Below are 17,398 nucleotides of genomic sequence, written 5' to 3'. Positions count from 1 at the left end.
GTATGTTTTCATGCAAACTCAGCAATTGTAATTGTGAATTGAATGTGACCATCTGCAAAGGTAAGTGGTAATATTGGTTTCCCATTAACCCTGTACTAATGATGAACTTCAGTAGCTTTTGTTTTATGCTACCTCATCACTGGACCCTCTGTAGTTTCGTGACGACGGACACAGCATACTTTCCGAAACGTTGAGTACCACCGGTTCTTTTCAGAACCCCACATACCCAAAACAGAGATATATCCATGGTGCTACCGCAAACCTATCTGGTTCACTAACTTTTGTTTCCATCGTAAATCCATACAATATGCAAGGTATCTTAACCCCTGTTACACACGTACATGTAACTACTGTTACATGTAATATTGTAGTAATTTCTAATGCTTCACACTTTATGCATTAACAGGCTTCTGCTTTTGACAGGCTGCTTATTTTATCTTCTGAATAAAGGGAACTGCCCCCCAACATTGTTAGCCTTTTTGTAAGGTTATTCCCAAGAGATGATGAGACGTTTATGTGTTATTTTGATGTCCTGCTAGAGCTTAATCTGTTTTGTGCATGTAAAGATAATGAGAAAGACACATAGACAAGTGTAGAGTACGTACATCAGAGTGGAAGAGCGACTAAGTGTACACTGCATGCATGCGTTGTATGTCTGCATGCATGTGGGTAATTCCAGAAATTAGGGGTCCTTTTTTTTTCATGCCCCTGTCACATCTGACGTATGATTTTGCAAGTTCAGAACACATTTTCTAATTTCCAAGAGTGATGAATTAATGCAAATTACCTACCACACAAGTAGTAAAAGCTTGAAATCAATTTTGATGATGTTTCCATGTCAAATAACAAAGGTCAGATGTAACAGGGACACCAAAATGTCACACTTTTGGACCCCTAATTTCTGGACTTACCCATGTATATGTAACTACCTGCACAATTGGCTAGGTACGTTATGCATGTACGTGTGCCTGTTTGTGGACTTGTATCCAGAATCATCAAAAATCATTAATATGAATTTATATCAATAAACTAGTGTTAAATGTACATTTCTTTGTACATATATATGTACTTGTAGAAGTTTAAAACTGGTCCTACAACTCCACGTGTGATGGATAATTCCACAGAGAAGTGGACATGACTCAACAACAGAAAATTTAGCATATCTTCAGGCTATGAATATAGAAATCAAAACCTCAATGTGGTGTCAAATTAAAGAGGACAAACAGACTTCAATTGAGGGGTTAGGCTGAGCTGATGAGATGGAATGTACCTGTAGTTAATGTGGTTTGTTGATGCAAACCTTTTCATAAAAAAAATCATGTTTTTTGAAAAACTGAAGTTACTCTGAATGTTGTGTTTAATACACTGTTGTATCTTAATGACAATTGTGAGAAATTTGATTCTGGTCTGCTTTAAAGTTCTTTTTTTTCTGAAGGGCCACATGTGTGGACAAACTGTAATAAAAGTAACCCAAATGCAAATTACCAGAATTGAAGTCTCTAAACATTTCTGCCATATTTAAGTCGTAAAAATGATCAAAATAACTTGTGACTAACATTCCTTTATGTATACGGAGAGGTGCGTAAATCGGTGCATGCCAAAAGGGCCAAGCAAAGTTTCTGCCACCAAAGCTATATGTGACAATGCTTTCAAATCGAAGGCATTTACTTTTTTGCCATGTCCTTTTTGGTAATGCAAGTTTCGAACTTGTTTCCAATCAAGCACAGAGTTACTTCGTTGATTTTTTTTCTCATAGTTTAGTTTACTGTGTTTCAAAAAATACTTCGAAAAAACTACCATTAATTCCATGCATGTCAACATAACACAAAGTTTAAAGAAGATCACCATTAAATGTGACGCAAGCTATACCGTGGAATTGCTTGGATTTAGAGAAGCGGATGTTGCCTTGAAAAATTCTCCAAAATCTCGAGATGGATTTGAGAGACTCTGGGAGGGCAAGGACTAAAGCATGTCAATTGACATGAATATTCATGTCAATGTGTGTCTATGTCGCGCTGGAACCTGTAATGTACATATGAGCTGTATGTGATAACTGAAGGTCAGTCACAACAAGTTACATGTATGTACATGTATTTGTAGTTTTAAATTGGTCCTTGTTTGTCAGGACTGACAACATTCATATATCAGCTGGATACATGCACAAGGCACACACATTTACATGTACATTTTGTGTACCTGTAAAGTTCCTCAACTCCAAATATTCAGACAAGGAGCATTTGTAGGGTGCTTTGCTGATGGTAATCATTACAATGCTGATGATTTCGATCATCTGTATCTAAAGAATTCATTAACTTGTGTATTCACCATCATTCCTTATCCACTCATATCTTCTCACCATCTTCCCTTGATACTCACCCATCATCTGCATGTTGAAAGTACTGACGTCATCTGCATGTTATTCTGACATCAGTTCACTCAATCTCAGACTGTGTTTGTTACAGAGCGTGGCATGGTGGGTTTGCCGTTAGAAGGTCCAGAAGGTCGCATGAACTACCTGCCTCGATCTCGCTCCAGGTACTGGGGCTTCGTTCTTCTTTGTCTTCAAACGTTGTTGAGTGAAAGAGTGAGATTCAAAATGGCGGAGAGGCTTTTGAAGTTGGATGCTCATTTGTGAACATGTATATGTGAATGGCTACCAAGTGTCTCTCTGAGAATCTGAGAATCATTTTGAAGGATTTCTTTGTTTTGGGGGGGTTTTGTTGATAACTTGAAGGAAAACTGGTTTCACGCGCAACAGGGACACCACACCATTTTCCTAAGTTTTGGTGAAATATTACGACTTTTTGGCACTACTTTCCCACCAAATGAATTGAGAACACAACACACCATTCTTAGTATGAGCTGAGAAATTTGAATATGAAGTCTTTGAGGCATTCCAAGGAAACTGTCCATGGACACCAAACATCTTAAGAAGTATGACAACGGGTCAATCGACAGATTTCTTGGAATATCACAGACTTCTGTTCATGTCAGATTTAGGAATGAGAATTATGTGTTATGTTCTCTGTATTTTGGGAAACTGTCAAATATCCAAACTTGTCAGGAGAATTGATTAAAATGGTGTGTTGTCAGTGTAACGAGTGAAACCAGCTTTTCTAAGGGATCATCTCAAAACTCTTCCGGGACGAGTTGCGGACAAGTTGCGGGTGGCAACATTGACTTCACCCACAAGAAGCCCTGCATTTGTCCTGGATGAGTGAATGGCTGGTTTATATTTGGCCTCAGTGCTTACAAAAGGTGGCCCCATAAGTTGTGCTGTTACGATGTTTACTTCTAGTGCAGCGGACATACAGCGTGCCCTTGAGTGCCGAGCCATGCTCCAAACCCCAGATGGGGGACAATATGTAAACGAATCATCGCAGGAAAATTGCAGAGAAGATGGTTAAAAATCCCACATCTTAACCCTCAACAAAGTCTGCAACTTGTCCACAACTTGATCCGGATGAATTTTGAGATGACTCCTAAAGGATACAATGTTAATCACTTCCTGCTGGGGCACACATCAATGTTGATGATGCTGGGCCAGGATATTTATCATTTTTTTCTGTTTTGAAAATCCTGTAAAAATTCCTATCTTCCTTTACTGCATTCTTCATTCAGGGGATTTTACGTAGGCACACACAGTGTGTAGCATAGTTGATTGCAAAGTAAAATGCAAATACAATTTGGTGAATATAATTTAGAGTCCCTTTTCACCTCTTGTGGACAACACTACTATTTGGATCATCGTTTCAGCCTTCCGTATGTCAGTCCTCTCGTGTACCCGTGATTGCATTTTTCATTTTCTCAGTCACTCTGTTTTCATGTTTACTGTAAAGAGCTGCTTGTTTTTTCCCTGTTTCATTTTTCATTTACAGTGAGGAACTAGAAAATCGGTAAACCACTAATCAATTGTAAAACGAGTGTGTTTGTGCAATGGAGTCTCATAATGGTGTTAGCCGTTCCAAGAATCATGTGTCATGCTTCCACTTTCTCCTTTCATTTGATACATGTACCGTTCAATATCTGCATGCTCATGTATTCATTCACAGTAGTTGTAGATCTAGAGTTTGTGGTCTTGTAGTTTAGTGAAGCACCTGTTTGTACATGCACACATATGCAGTGTACTGTTTCACCTTCAAAACTGTGCATATTCTATAATTCTACTGGTAGCAGAACCCTTCTTGTTTCATCATTACTCTATTAATATCAAGGTTTTCATTACAAGCTTGCTTCGTGATCATGGAGTAGCTTGATCAAAATTCCTTGTCCATGTACCATTAGAAAGTAGTTCAGCATTTAGAGTACATGTGGTTCAATGTAAACTCATTTTCCTCTAGATCTATATATAGACAGCACCCTGTCCTGATTGCTCCTGAGCATCATGACCTCTCCTGACCTTTCACCCTTCACTCATTTCCACCTGTTCAGATCATACTCGGGAGCCACCCTCCAGCAGCGCATACATGTATCAGCTCCCCCCTCTAGGCATACTGCCCTGGCAGAATGCACAGCAGAGCCCCAGGGGCAGGCCCCCACCCCCAGGGGAGTGGAGCTTCTCCCTCCTGCTTTACCCCCAAGGTATAATGGTATCCACTCTCGGTCCATGTCTCTAGATCGCACCCAGCTTGTCTCGGATCCTGGTAAGCGTGTATCCATTCTACACTAACCCCTTGAGAATACTAACCCGTTCTTTTTTTTGCCAAAATTCTCCAGAAGTACAGTGAGGATACATCTGTACAATAACAAAAACATGTTTGTTTGTATCTATTGAAATCCAGTTTGGGGTTTTATAGTATTTTAAAGAAATTAGAAATAAGTTAACATTCATGGATTAAGTTCTTGCTGTAACCTGATCACAGGTACTTGTACATGTATGTTTTTCTTTATTTTTAAATTTTAGATAAATTAATGACTTGTTAAGTTTTCTTGTGTACCTGAAGTTGAGATAAACTTTCTCAGCCCTCTTACATCCCAAAGCAGTAGAGTTTTATTCCCTAAGTTTGTTTAAATTAGAAGAATAAATCATAGCATTGCTGCCATCACACTGTTGGAACAAGTACATGTATGGTTCCCTGCAAAATATGGCAGACAGGGGGATTAAACCTGCTAGATGTAATACTGTTTGCCTCCAAGAACTTTGCAATTGGTGCTTGAGATTACAAGCTCCAATCCTGATGTGGGATTAGCATTGTTGTTGGACCATTTGCATAGTTCTCAGTCATTTTTGGATCCAGCAGGGGTTAGGGTTTCTCAGCACTAGACCTCAGATTTTATTTGAAAATGTTGAAGAGTCTGTCAGTATTTACTATGCAGGGTGCAGTTTGCCTTCAATGACAAAGTGTTTTTATCTGCCCAGTCATTCCAGTACATTCTGAGAATTTGTGGTTCAAAAAGATTCAAGAGGTTATTCAGATGGACCTAGAATCAGTGACCAGCAGAAGTGTGTGAACATCTTGATCATCGAGCAAGCTGGTGTCAGCCAGTGTGTTTGCCGTTATGATACAAATAGTGACCAGACTATCCCTCTTAGCAAAGAACTACTACAATTATTTATTCTGTCACAAAGCAAAAGTCTCGTGGGGCATTTGCTTCATCTATGGGCAGTCTTAATTAAGAAATCATAGTGGTACAGTTTGATTTGTAAATAATCTGACATCAAAGGTAAGCGTTGTGTATTTTTCGTGAAGTTATCTGGAAAGTTCGTTCTTGATAATCCAGGGTTCTGCCCAGGATGGTTTTAGTGCCGGCAGGACTATCTAAGCGGAGCGCCACCATCGGTTGGCGCGGAGCGTACCAGAAAATTTTTGGAATCTAAAAGCCCCCAGATGGCCAGAAACAGCACTTTCTGGGTGTTTTCAGCTGTGCATACACAGCCTAGAATTAGGGATCTCATGTCTGAAATTTCTGAAATTTAATAAAGAAAATTGAAAATTTGTAATTTTGGTCAACTAGGATGAGGTGATAATTTTAGACGGGCAATTGAATTAGAAAAAAAAAAGTGGAAATAAATATTGATTTTATTCTGTAAATCCCTTAAATATTGAATTAATTTCTATCTCTATGATGCCCATAATATTTCATTGCTATTCAAATCATTTTTCATTTTTTTTGTGTGTTGAAAATAGGGCGAAACATGCAAAATCTTGGCGGAATATTTTCCTTATTTTCTTTGTACAAAAGTTCGTACAGTATGCATATGGGATAACGACATTCATAAATGTGTGCAGGGGTTTTCTGAACAGTCATTTTAAAGTCTACATGAACATAATGTAGATTGGCCATTTGCTTTTCAGACACATTTGGCCATGTGTCACGTGCATACTGAGTGCGTGTATCTTGCCATACGGAACTCGTTTACGGAAAAGGCAAAATCATGCTGTTACTTTTGAATAAAAAAATTGCGGAGTTAATATTTTCACCGTGGGATAAACAACAATTAACGAATGCGGTGCGATCGTTGGTTTAAAAAACGATCGCAGTGATCGTTTTATGCAACATCGAGCAGAAAATACATGCACCGAATGTAGCTAACCGTGGTCGGCATGGCGAAAAACAGTCACGGTCGATTGTCAGTTTTGCAAGTACATGTGAAATTGTTTTCCTGCCAGATTTTTAAGTGTTTAAACGAAGTTTGAATGCGGTTATTTGCAATTTTGTCTTTCTGAAAGTTAAGCCAAATTTTCTTTTCAAGTTGTGGAACTGGGTAAAATGCGGAACTGGACAAACAACGCTGTACATCATGGAGAGGGGGTTTTCCGATCTTCGCGCACTGAGAGCGTTGCATATGCAAGCCTATGTGTGGCCTTCCAACCAATGGAAAGATTCGTTACGCACTATGTACACGTGCATTGCGCGTAACAAAGCCTCCTATTGGTTCATGTTAATATTTGGTCCAGATATGTTGCATATGCACGTACGTTGGTGCGCAGACGATATGCATGGCAGTGCAAAGTGAAATTTACGAAGAAATTTTACGGTTTCTTCACGATCTTCATATCTTCACGATCGATCCCTCGACCAAGATGCTATTTTATTTGGGTCCTTGTCGGGAATACGTGCCGGTCGGAAAAGTTGATTTGGCAGATCCCTGATAATCTGAAGATGTTTTTGTTAGAGAGAGTGCCAGATGGAGGTATGTACGGCATGGTAATACTGAGTTTTTTCTATATACACCAGGATTTGAGGACGCTGTGCTGCCTAGACGCGACCGCCAAGTCCAAGTGTATAGATTTCTCATTGGTGGAATCATGAACAAGTTTGCACGTACTAATGGATTAACAGTCAGTAAGATGCACACTCAACAATTAGTGTTCTCAGGCCAGAAGCTATGAATGACTGCACTGAAGGAATAATCTGTTGGTGGTAACATCTTTGTGGGAAAAATGATGTTTCTCCAGTTCCTGCATTTAAGCTTTTGTATTTTCTCTCACAGACTATCTATATATTTACATATACAGTGACTATATCTATACCTGTTCCCTACCTTTATACATGTACGTATACCCATTGCTCTGGTGGCCAATCTCAGGTAAACCATTGATTGCTTGGTACCCTGACATCTGCTGATTGGACTGTGGTATACACGTACATCTTTATACGCACATAACACTTTTTATGTTTTTCCACATTTACTGTGATGGGCATTATTACCTTGCAACCATCTAACTTAAATTAGTGCAGTTTTTGGCATATTGTCGCTAGTGTGCACAGACATTAATTTCAAACAAGGTAAGCAACATATGCATTTAATATCTTTTCTATTTTGATGGAGTCAAACGGTGCAGCCAAGCTGAGGTATGTATTTAAGCAACAACCAGGATTGGTGCTAAGTGAGGTTTTCTGCATTTGTTAGAAAGTGGAAGATTCTTCCAGAAGACTTTAAAGTTGCTACATATATGTTTGGTCATCTAACCTTTGTGAAAAGAACTTGTTTGCTTAATGTTAATGCCTCATATGATCATAATTGAGAAAAATACCTAATTTTTAAAGGTGCACGTCAATTTAATGAGAATTTCCCAAATTTGAAGAGTTGACGTGTCTTGTCCATTGTGCAGAGAGACAGGTTGTTCCACCAAGACCTACCATCCCACCAAGACCCAACACCCAGCTCAGCTCTCATTCCAGTGAGCAAACCTGCTCCTCCTCAGCCTCCAGTAGTCGCAACAGCTACACATCCTCAGCTGGAGAGGAAGAGAACGCCCCTGACCAGACGGATTTTGCAGACTTCAGCCAGTTTGAGAGCATGGCAGCCAGTGATGGATCCATGTTAACAGCCACTGGCCATGGTGATTACGTGCCAATGGTAGGTGATCTACAGCAAAAATCTCGGAAGATTGGATGAGTCCAATTTTAATACATTTATGGAAGTTTTTGAAATTTTTTCAGGCTTTTTTATCTAAATATAAACTGCGATATTTGTGAGCCCTTGAGCAGAGAAGTGTTTTCAGTAGACTGAAGGCAAAAGCTTTAGGGTCATGTTAATAAATGTTACGACAACGGTGTTTGAGAACTTTTCGTGCTTGGTTAGTTGCCATGTTTTGTTTATATTTGAACTTTTATGGTGCAAAACAGTCACCAATTATGCACTAAGCAAGTGTATACATTAGGCTCATGATTGAAACCCTTGACCTTGGTGGCGGTAGAGTGAGCTCCTAAATTGGAATCATATCTGCGATACCATTCATTGCCAGGACATTGTATTAAAAAGTGAAAAGGACTGTCCAATTTTTACCAAAGTGTAAAGGCAGAAATGGTGTCCTCGTGTTTCAAACAGAAATACGGATATCTGCTCAAAATATTTTGAAATTCATTTCACGAGTGACACTTGATCTGTGCTTATTGTCAACTATCTTAATGGGTTGTACCTTTTCTTCATCATCAGGATGAAATTTCCCCTGGCACATCCCCACCGCCTCCTCCCCCACCCAGGCATTCACAGGGTGATGACCACACTCCTGCCAAGCCATCAAAAGGGGTTAGTATCTCAGGGGAACCCGGTCAACATGGTCAAGGAGATATTCTTGTGCACACATACACTTGGACTATTGTGACATGTTTTTTGGCCATTTGTACAGTTTTGCTGTTTGAGGTAACAATTTTATACAGCCAACTGAAATTTTTTTTTCACAATTAAGTGCATCATCTTTTCAGGGAATGAGTTTCAGTTTAAGTAATATTGAAATATTTCTCAGAAAAAGCCTGCTGGTGACATCTTTTCCCTTCAACATTTTCTTTAAGAGACCCTTAACCACTTTGCGCCGGGATTACTTATCAATGTTGATGATGCTGGGCCGGGATAATTATCGTTTTTTTCTGTTTTTCAAAATTCCTCAAAAATTCATCATTTCATTTAACGCACGTTTATACCCACATGAAGTAATATTTAGGCACTACTCTAAGTTGACAGGTGACCTTCATTGACTCCCGAGTGTTTCTTTTGTCCCGGTGGTAATCCGCTCGCTCTAAACACCCCAAACCGTGGTATGCTGTTTCAAAACAAGGTTGGATTATCTCCACTTTTGACAGTGAAAAATGTCGGTAATGCCCAGCAGCCTGATCTTTTGTTCGGAGTATGATGATGGTTTTTTTTTTACAAAAATTACCTGTGAAATGACACTACGGGTCTTACGTAACTCTCTGTAAGAAGTTACGAGAGGGGGAAATATAATAACGAACTCTCACTTTTTACCTCTTATGAAATCAGTCAGGTGAACTACAAGCACTCTTACTGAAAATGGGGTACCTTTTGACAATTTCACATATTTTGTATTTTTGGGGCACACTGTCCGCAGAATGTGACATCGCCACAGCTAACTAGCAGAGACCGGTATAAATCCAGTGACATGCTGCAAGCTGAGGAGAAGAGATCACAATTTGCTAATGACAGGAAACGACACACGTCGGCACCAGAGCCAGTTAGGGTGTCATCAGAGTAAGTCATTTGATAGTAGTTCATGTAGATGTAAGGACCTACATATAGAAAGGATTCAAGAAAGGCAGTTATGACAAATTAATCTGATGACGATGTGTTGTAAGAAGGCAGAATTGCTGTGGCACAATGATATACATGTATATTTAAGTACTTTGGTTAACAGAATGTAAATTTCAAATAAAACATTGTTTAAAAAACACCTAAAAAGTCAAGGCTTGAAAATCAGTGAATACTAATACTAGTAGAGGATAGAACAGAAGTTTTGTATGTGGTTTAAAGAAGCTACCGGGTAGCTAGCAACACCTGCAAAATTTGAAAGTGACCACTGATTCGCACGTTGGCATATCATCATTTTTCATATTCAGAAAAAGCATAGATAAGGTCTAAACCTCCCATACGGTTTGTACGCTCGAGAAAATGATGAAAATTATGGATGGCCCCTGGCCCTCTTACTGAAACCAGTGAAATCTTGCCTTTGACACTATATTACCGGGACGTTTAAACATCCTCAAGATAAGCCAACTGTCAAATGCACAACTTGAGCATTTCCTTTTGAAGTCAAATCCTTGAAAACCGTAAAATGAAACATTTTTACTTGTCGATTTGTCTCATACGTGATTCTCTTCCTTGCTTATAGTTGACAGAAAATTACACAGAAAATGAACAATGGTGTAATGGATGATTGATTCTTTTTATATGTTCACCTCTGAGAAGGTTGAAATGTAACACATTGTTTTAGGATGACTGATGGCATGTCAGAGGTTATGTTGCATGGTTAGCAATCAGTGCTTTGGGACCTTTAACCAGCTCGGTCCTGACATGCTTAGACCATTCATCAGGGAAACAGGTGCAGCTTGGTCCACTTGTGTACAAGGTATAAAAAGAAAAGATACCTCTACAAAAAAATACTTCATTCAGTTGTTTGGATGACTTTGTTTCAGCCTGATACAGTGTGACAGGAAGTCTATTCAGGCAGCAATCCGGAGGGCGAAAGAGGAGAACACCAAGCTATCCAGACTGAACAGTGAGCTACAACAAGAACTGAGTCAAATCACTGAAGAGAGACTCTCCTTGGAGATAGACCTGAAGAAGCTCCGGCCGTTTGCTGTCACTACGTAGGACTTTCAGCGAGATTGACTGTTCTCATTAATCTCACAAGCTATCTGAATATGCTTACCTTTCCCGTCTTGAATTCTTGAGAGCTTCTTTCTTGTATTGCTCTGTAAAGGAATAAGCACAGTTTACTCCAGAAGCATGATGGAAGACTACCCTCATTGGTGTGTTTGTTGAGCAATCCCCTACCTACATGTATGCCTGCTATAAAGACTGATTTGGTCGCCAATTTGTTAGCGTTTGTGGTTGATTGCTGGGCATGTTCCCCTTGGTTGAATGAAATAATCTGTATCCCTGGTGAAAAAAATACGCTGAGCAATTTGCTGATCATGGAGTAAACAGTAAAAATTTCTTCTGGTGACTTTGCTTAAGATTGATTTTTGTGAATGTTTTGCTCAGTAAATGGATTTACTTGAGAGACAGTGGCCCCGTTTTTCTTGATACCCTTGCTTGCTTCTTTTACATGTGATGCGTAGGCATTGCTTAGACACACACTGACTTTAAGACTGTAATCTATCCTGTGTACATGCTCAGCTGTAGCTTTGGCTGAGGCCGGTGGCATGGTTCAGTAATGGAAGATAGCCATAGCCTTTTTTTTCTCACGTGTTCAAAGTTACTCATTAGATTAGATGACAAGTGAATTTGGCCAGTAAAAGTATTGTATATGCATCATGCTGTGACTCGGTGATCCACCGAGTAATAGAGAACCGAAGTGAACACGTCAACACGCACAATTATTTGTGTAAAAGGCTTTAGCGCAAGAAGATATGCGTGAACGAACACGTTTGTGCAGTCCATATGTTGCACTACAGCTCTCGGCTGAAAATGACGTCACAATTTGGTACTGTCAGGGTATGAACCCCAGACCATTTGGTAACTTGTCCAACATTTTGGTGTTGACTTCCTCTAACTCTAACATTCTCAGTGCAATGCAGTTTTTTGTTTTTTTAGCTTTTACTGCGTCTTTGGTCAGAGATGATGAATCTATTGGGAGCACGTCACAACAGGATTCTCTGCAGTTGATGAGGGAACAGCATGCGAGCAACCGCTTGTCTCTAGTTCATGTCCTGGCCTATCCCAAATCCTTTGCTGAACGCAGTAATGCTGTCTTTTTGTCTCACCTGATGTAGTTACCCCCTGATCAACATGTTACTCTGCAGAAGTACTCTAGATAATGGTTTCATTTTTCTCTCAGACACCATTCCCGACACTTTGTGTGGGACGGCTTGTGTATACGTCTTTAGTTGTGTCTCAGATTGTGCGCATTTCTGCATAAAATTGGATTTTTGCCATGAAAGCCTTCAACCTTACCACAACATTAAAGTAAAACTCAGTGTAGCTTGGTGCAGGGTTTGGTTGGTTTTGCCTGTGTCGTTTTTGGAGGGGGGCTTGTTCTTTTTCAAGGTTTTTTAAAAAATCTCCATCTCACATTTTCATTCCCTGAACATAAGAAAAAGAACCTGTCATTATTATCGGAGGCTGATTTTTTAAAACAAATGTGTGGCTGATGATCTGGGCTCCCATGAAGCTTTTGTATACCAACTTGTTTTACATTGTTTGCAAACATCTTGAATGATTGGTTTGGTTTGCACCATGTTCTGCCATTGTTGTTACTACCTGTATCGATGCTGGTGTTTGTTACTGATAGAGTTATTCTGCTTGTGCGTATTTAGTGCGCTCTGTGTCAAAGTCATCTCTTAATTGACTAAGGATGTTTAGGTACTATACACCCAAATATTTATTGTGCTGCAGTCTATAGCACAGGCTCCGTATAGGCATAACAGTAAACCTAGCCAGGCCCTCCAGACCTCTGAAGAATGCCAGACAGAACCCTGTGTTCCTTGTTTCCCTTCAGTGGAGTTCTGCTGCTACTTCCTGCTGTCCCCCCCCCAGTCATTACATGTGTCAACTACTTTTAATTTTCACCAGTGTTTATATAACAGTGGGATATAACATTTCTTTCAAAGGGACATCTGAAACGGTTTTCCTGTGTCTTCGAATAGTCTGTAGATCGCAGCTTATGTAGCCAAAGTTCCCCGACTCTTCAATAGTACATTTGTACATGTATGCGTATACATAAACGTATGTATCTTTGTAACTGTACATGTATGTGAGAGGAGTTTGTGCTAAGCAGACCTGTCCTAGACATAGAGATTGTAATTTGTTACTATTTTTTATGCAGTCATTGTTGATAGATCAATATTCCTGTCCATTAGCAGGAAAAATTGTGTGCTTCGTGGCATCCTGAAATGGGCCATTGTACTGAAAAGCACTAAGTGAAGCAATTTTTGAGATTTAAAGTCCAATGAGATGTCTATTCAAAATCTGCTCCACGTGTGCCATCAAGCCACAAGTCAGTGAATGTGACGTGGTGCTGAAATCAAGATTTACCCCTCGTTTGCATATCTTGCTTTGTTTCGTAAATGTTGAATATGTACATTTTTTGAAGTATTGTTTGTTGTGTCACATGGTGTGTGCTCAGAAGGCTCAGTGCCTGAGATGGTTGTTAACATTCATATGTACATTTGCCATCGTCCTTGTTTACTAGTGTTTCTATTGTATTACGGATATCCCATGATGCTTTTGGGCAATTAGCCTCTGACAATTTGTGTGTTACAACCCTTTAGTTAAGGTTTTAAGTGCAGAGCACATTCTCCTCAGTGCTGCACAAGTTGTCAAATATGTCAGCCCAGTTAGGGCCACTCAAACTCTTTGCTTGTCCTTATTTTTGTGTGCGGAGTTAATTAGCCCGTAGCTGTACAGTGTAATCTTGGACGGTCAAGTTGGATCAAAGTGTGAATGTCTCCTGCCATTCATTGTGACACACACAACTATTGATAATTAGCAAAGCAACCAATCTTGGTGGGCGGGTGTCTGAATGGACTACTAGATTGCTGTAACCATTGTTGGTTAACTTGAAGGATAGTCGAGCAACGGCGCAGCCCTGTTGATGAAGCCTGTTCCATAGGATCATACTTTATGATTGTTAGTCGCATCCTGTCTCATGGTGCTTCAGCCACCGTTATTGCCCATGCTTGTGTCTTAATGCTATCACCATTTTTTTTTCTAGTTTAAAATATAACAAATCTTTTGTGGCAAAAACGTGCAATTTGGCAGTGTATGGGGGCGGGGCAACATGAGTTAAACCTACCTTTGCTGCCTAGACTACACTGTCTATGAGTTTAACACTGATGTAAAGGAATATACATGTACGTGTATATACTCCATTGCTACAGTACCAGAGCAAGGACATAGATAGAAATGCATTCGTGTGTACAAGATTGAGTACAGAAAGAGCCATGAGAAAACAGATTCCAAACTCAAGTTTGCTCAACACAATATAGGAAGGTAAACTATCCCTGCAGATTTCCAAGTTGCATCACTGTGCTTTGTACAACCTTGAATTGACAAGGGCAATCCCTAACAAAACAGCTTTAATATAGTCAAACCTCATTAATAAGAACACTGTTAGCACAAGATTCTGTTTATAACAAGGACATTTTAAAGTCCCCATCCTTTTGTTTTTCATTGTTTTCATTCTTGATGATACAAGGTTTCTGTCATAACATTGAATTTGCCAAGTCCGAACAACCTCTTATTAACGAGGTTCAACTGTATTTCTAATAGAGCCGTAAGTTTGTACATGTAAATGGATGTAAGTGTTCATGCACATTGTATATTGCCCTGACGGTTGGAAACAAGTGCACATTCCTCAGAGGAACGTACTGAAGCACATTGAGGCCTATTTTTCAATTGAAAAAGTATATTTATTTATTCCAAATATACGAACAAACTGTTCATCTACTATAATATTGGTGTCTTTGATATGATGGTGCTGGAACCATTGAGTGATTCAACGTGGGCATTGTATGGAGGGCTGTGAAGTCCTGACAGATGAAGTTATAGGTGTGATATATTCCCCCCCCCCCATTTTATGAGTGAAGACAGGGTCTGTGTTATCCCTCATTGATTGATAGTATATGCCAGAAGTCATGTTTGTACAAGTTTAATTCCATACTTGGTTTTACAGATAAATCTGGTGACTATGGAAACACTGTCACTGGTAGTTTGCAGTAGCATTGTCCAATAGGGGTGGTAAGCGTTGTGATAATCATTGTATCGAGCCACTGTTCCATGATAGTTCCTCCACACAGAACCCACTATAAAAAGGGGGCCATTAGGAATGTCCATGATTCATCTCGAGGAATGTATGTGGCAGATATGACCAATCAATTCTTTGTAAACCTTTCCTTTAGAATTGATGGTTCTTTATTTGAACAAATTCTTCAGAGAACTTTTAGGGGTCCAGAACATGCTCACTATGCTGTATAGAGTAGACCTATTCATAGTGCTCACGTGGGGCCTCACGTCAGTGTCCGAGTCGTCTTTATGTCTGCATGCAGTATGTGGACAAGGCTTTATTTAACCCGGTTTGTTATTCTAAGAAAAGTTTGCAACAGCATGACTGTTGCAGCTTCATTCTTTTCTTCCCATGCATTTTTTTCTCTTGATAATTTTTGCTGCATTTGTTCTTCAAGTACTTAAATCTAAATCTGTTGCCTCCATGTTGTTTTGGAATTATGAGATCAAACCTTGGACTTGAACTTCAGACTGACAGATTTGAAATAAAACTTGATGAGCAACTTACCACGTATATGTTACTGAAATGTGGATGGGATAGTGGAGTTAACAGTGAAAGGAATTTGAAAAAAAAATTATTATGCTAATTTAAATAAATAAGTTAATTTTTCCAGTGTTACTCATTAATATTCAAGAGTAAGGCTTGGTAACCAGTGTATTTTGGAGATGGAAAGATAATGTTCAGAGTGATCCAAAATGTACTTTTAATGGCCGTTGCATGAATTTTAGGAGTTCGTTTTTATCCAAATTACCTATGTAAAACATTAAGATTGGATTTCCTATGAAGTTATTTCTTATTTCTTTGTGAACAATGATTTCAAGGAAAAGATAAAGGAAGAAGCATTTTGATTTCATAAGTTGTACCTTTTTAAATCGAACCATTGAACAGTGGATTCACTTTTTTCACGTGTCCTGATTGTTATTCATTCCATCATTTGCCAGAAAATAAGGTCAATTAAACTAAAACAAAATATGCAAGAGAAAAAAATCTCACTGTAGATATTGGGGTTTCAAAAACTGTTAATGCATCAGTGCCAGTCATTTCTAATAACTTACCCTAACCCCCTAGGGTGTATGTAAAATCTATTGAAATCGGAGGATTTGGGACTGTTAGGGATTGCTCATGCTTTGCTGCAATGTTTACCGTCCAGTTCCGGATTGACTTTTCATCTGCTTGACCAAAGCATTACTGAAGCTTAATACTTTGAATGTATCTAATAGACGGGTAGTGTGTTTATTTGGAGGAAAAAAAGTGAATGCATAAGACTTTGGATACTGCATCTCAGTGTTCTCGGAAGATGTTTGGTTGCTAGGGCTACTGAAACATATTCAAAATAATTTTTTCCCAATTTGGAACACTGTTAGCAAAATGAACATTATGCAGCCAAATGTGCAGTAGAATACACATTTTGGTGTTGGCATGGAGGTTTTTTCATTCTCCCAAGTAGATGCCAACATATTGCACAGGCCTTACGAGAGAACTTTTAAGACTTTTTTTGGACAATTTCAAATGAACTTTCAAATGAAGGATACGCTGATGGTGTCTCAAAGAGTGACTCAAAGATGTTCAGTAGTTGGAGAAAGTTTTGGTGCAGAAATAAATGTTATATATTATGAATTGAGGATTTACGTCTATTGTCAGCAGCAATCTAAAATTTGGTGATTTGGGGCAAATCTGTGCAGCTTTGTATGCAGAAGATACAGAATGAGAGATTTTACTGGAGTGTAGGTTTCTTCAACATTAACATAATTATAGGGACACACAGTATATTGGTTTTCACTTGAAAAAAAATAGCCCGCTATTTTCAATACCTAAATCTTTGTCTTGGACTTTAGTTTGCTGTTGTGGCTAATCTCTGCCCAGGCCACACTTAAGACATCAGTGAGATTAAAAACCTTTAATGCCCAAGCAAGCATGCCCAATGTGTATACTTTGTAAATTTGCTATATTGTATATGTATAATAAATTTCAATATATCCTCTTAGACGAAAAGACCCAGTAGTCTGAAACCTCACAGAGAAATGTTGATAGTGCAACATGAAATGTGCTCATCATTTAGATGAGATTCCAGAAGGTTGTTAGATGAAACATACATCTAGCATTGCCACATTAAAAAACAGTTGGTAATAAAGTAATAAAATAAAGAAAAATTTAATATTTATGATCACGAGTGTGGTGTCCTTTATTATCAAATGCACTGTGTGTACAGC

General features: G+C 39.0%; 1 protein-coding gene across 3 annotated transcripts in view; it reads left to right on the top strand.

Annotated features, from left to right (window-relative positions):
* Positions 1–17,343, top strand: part of LOC110983326 (ralBP1-associated Eps domain-containing protein 1-like) — a 38,287-nt gene extending 20,944 nt beyond the window's left edge. For 2 of the 3 annotated variants that reach the window (XM_087146361.1, XM_087146362.1), the window contains exons 14-19: positions 2,463–2,535; positions 4,432–4,643; positions 8,058–8,305; positions 8,885–8,977; positions 9,795–9,934; positions 10,876–17,343. In XM_087146361.1, the coding sequence (XP_087002487.1) occupies positions 2,463–2,535; positions 4,432–4,643; positions 8,058–8,305; positions 8,885–8,977; positions 9,795–9,934; positions 10,876–11,053 (944 nt within the window). In that variant the 3' untranslated portion in view covers positions 11,054–17,343. The remainder of the gene's footprint in view (positions 1–2,462; positions 2,536–4,431; positions 4,644–8,057; positions 8,306–8,884; positions 8,978–9,794; positions 9,935–10,875) is intronic. The other variant, XM_087146363.1, reaches the window with a different exon arrangement.
* Positions 17,344–17,398: the final 55 nt, after the last annotated feature.

The sequence above is a fragment of the Acanthaster planci genome, linkage group LG15, assembly GCF_054643075.1.
Source record: "Acanthaster planci isolate LZ-2023a linkage group LG15, COTS_SCS, whole genome shotgun sequence".
NCBI classification, from domain to species: domain Eukaryota; kingdom Metazoa; phylum Echinodermata; class Asteroidea; order Valvatida; family Acanthasteridae; genus Acanthaster; species Acanthaster planci.
Note: the sequence above shows the minus strand (reverse complement) of the source record. Positions and strands in the feature narration are given on the sequence as shown.